The sequence below is a fragment of the Camelina sativa genome, chromosome 19 (genome assembly GCF_000633955.1).
Source record: "Camelina sativa cultivar DH55 chromosome 19, Cs, whole genome shotgun sequence".
Taxonomy (NCBI): domain Eukaryota; kingdom Viridiplantae; phylum Streptophyta; class Magnoliopsida; order Brassicales; family Brassicaceae; genus Camelina; species Camelina sativa.
Genome location: NC_025703.1, coordinates 3,884,880 through 3,889,046, shown reverse-complemented (window position 1 = coordinate 3,889,046; position 4,167 = coordinate 3,884,880). Strand labels below are relative to the sequence as shown.

The following is a 4,167-nucleotide window of genomic DNA, read 5'->3' as shown; positions in this document are numbered from 1 at the left end:
GTGTGGATTAGCTCTACTCACGATGCCTTACGGGGTGAAAGAAGGAGGATGGCTTGGGCTTTTTATACTCTTCTTCTTCAGTATCATCACTTGCTACACCTGTATTCTCCTTAAACGATGTCTTGAAAGCTCACCTGGCCTCCATAACTACCCAGACATTGGTCAAGCTGCCTTTGGATTCACCGGCCGCCTCATCATCTCCGTGAGTTATATGTAATCCATTTACATATACACTTTAAAAACATCCCCAAACTAAGAGTAGGGTTCTTGAGATTTGCAGATACTATTGTATATGGAGTTATACGCAGGTTGTGTGGAGTATATAATCATGATGAGCGATAACTTGTCGAGAATTTTCCCCAACATTTCACTAAACATCGTTGGAGTACTATCTTTAGATTCTTCTCAGATATTTGCCATATCAACTACCCTTATTGTTCTTCCGACAGTTTGGCTCAGAGATCTTAGCTTACTCTCCTATCTCTCAGGTTTCATATATATATTTCTATATAAGAGCCTTACGAAATAGCGGGGGGACTAGCTAGTTCATTGTTTAATTCATGTGTTGGATCTATTATTCTCTTAGCCGGAGGGGTCTTCTCTTCGATCATGATGGCTCTTTGTCTATACTGGGTCGGGACGGTTGATGGAGTTGGGTTTCGTCCGGGTGGACAAGCTCTTGATCTCGCTAACTTACCCGTTGCGATTGGGATTTACGGGTTTGGGTTCAGCGGTCACGCGGTTTTCCCGAACATTTACTCTTCCATGAAAGAACCATCCAAGTTTCCTTTGGTGGTAGTCATTAGGTAAAAAAAACACTCAAGGTTACTTATAATGAACGTATAAATGATGTTAAGTCAAAGTTTTCAATTCTCGTTTCTGCTTTCGCAGTTTTGGTTTCTGTGTATTCTTGTACATAGTCGTAGCGATTTGTGGCTACAGTATGTTTGGTGAGGCCATTCAATCCGAGTTTACACTAAACATGCCACAACAGTTCACGTCATCCAAGATCGCAGTTTGGACAGCGGTGAGATATATAACTTTAAAACTCTATAAATATGTTTGTCTCTATGTATTACTAACTAAAATATATATGATTGCTTCTTTTTCTACTCATTTTAATTAACTAGGCAATAACACCGATGACCAAATACGCATTATCTATAACACCGATCGTGCTAAGCTTAGAAGAACTTATGCCGTCGTCACAGAGATCCTACGGAGTATCTATGTTTCTTAGAACGATTTTAGTTCTCTCAACTTTGGTCGTCGCACTTACATTCCCATTTTTTGGTAAATTACTCTTAACATCTTTTTCCATGAAACGATTTACAAATTTTCTTTTTAAAAAACAATATTCATCTTCGTTAGTTCTAATATCTTTGCAGCGATCATGGGGGCTTTGATGGGATCATTCCTTGCAATGCTTGTCGTAAGTCTCCTGTCCCGTCATCGATTTATAGGACAAAGATATAGGGATAATATGTATTTGATAAAGATTAAACAAAAAGCTACATATTTCATCAGAGTTTTTTTTTAAAAACACATTATCAGATATTCAGATTTTCAGCTTTTCAGTTATTTTAGGCATATCAAACATGTTAAAAAGGATTCACATTTTTTGTTTATCGTGCAGGCTTTTATTATTCCCTGTCTTTGTTATCTCAGTATCTTGAAGGGTAAATTGAGTAAGACGCAAGTAAGAGATATATTAATTTGTTTTTATTTTATGCCATAAAGTGGTTCTTGTTTTGGTTCATTAGTATATGATTTTCACATGACAATTACATTTATTTTTTTTCTTGTAAATTAATTGATATTTGGCAGATTGGAATATGCATTTTCATCATAATCTTTGGCGTTGTAAGCGGTTGCTGCGGGACGTACTCCGCCATTGTAAAATTAGTAAGAGAAATGAGTTGATATGGTGGTACACTGTGATGAACAATAAAACAACGTAAAATTTGTGAAACAGTAAGAGGTTATGGTTTATAGAAGTGGTAAAGTTTTATTACTAAAATTTAACAGAACGAGTAATCAAGTTTTGTAAAACGGAACACTAATGTTAAATTTTTAATACATTAATAAAGTTTGTTTTAACGTGTAGTCGTCTTTTTCATTGAGTGATTTGAATTTATATAATTATATTGGAGTAACTAAAAAAATGCTCACCGGACTAAGCTATACAGTATCATGAAGTCTTTGCAAGCCATGATTCTAGATACTAGAGTCTAGACTTGAACATTAATTACATAGCTTGATTAAATAAGAGAAGAGGAGGAAATTATTGGATGATGTCTATCGAAGAACTTTGTCGAGAAACTTGTCCTTTAATCTGTTCTTTAAACTTGTCATTTTTATTTTCAGATCAAATGACAAGTTATATATATATATTTCTATAATTTATAATTATTTAATTATAGATTGAAAAAGAACCAAAAAAATGTAATTATTTATGTATTTAATAAAAAGTAAAGTATTTTTGGCATTTGTTTGATACTTATATTTTTTTTAGTAATATAATAAAAATATATGTAGTATTTTAAACTTAAATTGCATAAAAGAGTAGTTAAATTTTATCCGAATGGTCATGGTTAAAGAATAATCGTTTTATCTTGTATCTTTATTTAATTATACGTCATGGATTGTATAAATATTACACAAACACCCGGTTAAAGCTAGGTGCAGTGGTTTTGGACTATTTTACGGGGGCTACAGACAAGTTGTCTTGGAGGGAGACGTCGAATGGTGAATTTACAGTTAAGTCAGTTTATGCTTTTTTAATGTGAGATGACATTCCTAGACCTTGGACGGGGAGTGTTTTTGACCGTGTGTGGAAGGTAATAGCGCTAGAAAGGATTTGTTGTTTTCTTTGGTTGGTAGTTCATCAAGTGATAATGACAGAAGTTGAGCGATACCTCAGACATTTGAGTGACTCAGGTTTGTGTAAGGTTTGTAAGAGTGGTGAGGAGTCTATTATACATGTGCTTCGGGACTGTCCTGCCATGGCAGGGGTGTGGCGTCGTTTAGTACCACCGCGGAAATTACAACCATTTTTTACAAGTTCTTTGTTGGAATGGATTTATGGGAATTTGGGTGAAGGGGGAGAGGTGAATGATAGTCCGTGGGCAACATGTTTTGCGATGGCCATATAATGGGGGTGGAAATGGCGGTGCAGTAATCTTTTTGACTCCAATGGTAAGTGTAGGGACCAGGTGAGGTTTATCAAAGACTTGGTGAAGGAAGTGTCGAGTGCTCATGTGCTTTGTCAGGGTCAAACAACTGCGGTGGTGAGAGAAGAAATTCTGATTAAATGGATACCGCCTAGTGCTGGTTGGTTAAAACTGAATATTGATGGCACGTCTCATGGGAACCTGGGCTTGGCTTCAGCGGGTGGTGTTCTACAGGATGGTGATGGTACTTGGATAGGGGGCTTTGCGTTGAACATTGGTATATGTTCGGCACCACTAGCAGAGTTGTGGGGAGTCTATTATGGATTATGTATAGCTTGGGAGCGAGGGATCACGCGTCTTGAGCTGGAAATAGATTCGGTAATGGTTGTTGGGTTTTTACAGGCAGTGGGATTGGTGATTCGCATCCTCTGTCTTTCCTAGAATGTTTGTGCTATGCCTTTCTCTCTATAGACTAGATAGTCCGAATTACTCATGTGTATAGGGAAGCTAACCGTCGTACGGATGAGTTAGCGAACTATTCTTTTACTCTTTTCGTTAGGTTTTCACTTGTTTACTGATCAACCGGAGGTTGTTAATCATCTTGTTTTGGATGATGCCGGTGGGTTAGCGTGTTCACGTGTTGTTCGCGGGTAGTTAGTTTTCTTGTTGATTGAAAGAGCCTCCCTCTCCCTCACCAAAAAAAAAACAACTATTGATTTTTATAATTTGTAAAATTGTGTATTTAAAATGTAATTTTCGCTTAAAAATAATTTATTTTTTATAAAATAATAATTTGATAATTTTGTAAAATAATATTTAGTAACTATCATCAATTGTATATGATTTTATTCTGTTGATGTATTTTTTTCTTTGGTATTCGAAGTCTAAAGAAAAGTTATGTGCTATATAGTTCAGACGATGTTGATTGTTGAAGGTGACAATTTTTTTTTTTTTTTTTTTTTTTTTTTTTTTTTTTTTTTTTTTTTTTTTTTTT

The 4,167-nt window shown here is 35.5% G+C and overlaps 1 protein-coding gene across 1 annotated transcript in view; it reads left to right on the top strand.

Annotated features, from left to right (window-relative positions):
* LOC104764628 (vacuolar amino acid transporter 1) overlaps positions 1–2,106 on the top strand; it is a gene marked incomplete in the record, with an annotated part of 3,219 nt that extends 1,113 nt beyond the window's left edge. The window contains 8 exon segments of the mRNA XM_019240653.1: positions 1–202; positions 281–488; positions 587–806; positions 892–1,027; positions 1,131–1,293; positions 1,389–1,432; positions 1,637–1,699; positions 1,828–2,106. Coding sequence (XP_019096198.1) covers positions 1–202; positions 281–488; positions 587–806; positions 892–1,027; positions 1,131–1,293; positions 1,389–1,432; positions 1,637–1,699; positions 1,828–1,923 — 1,132 coding nt within the window.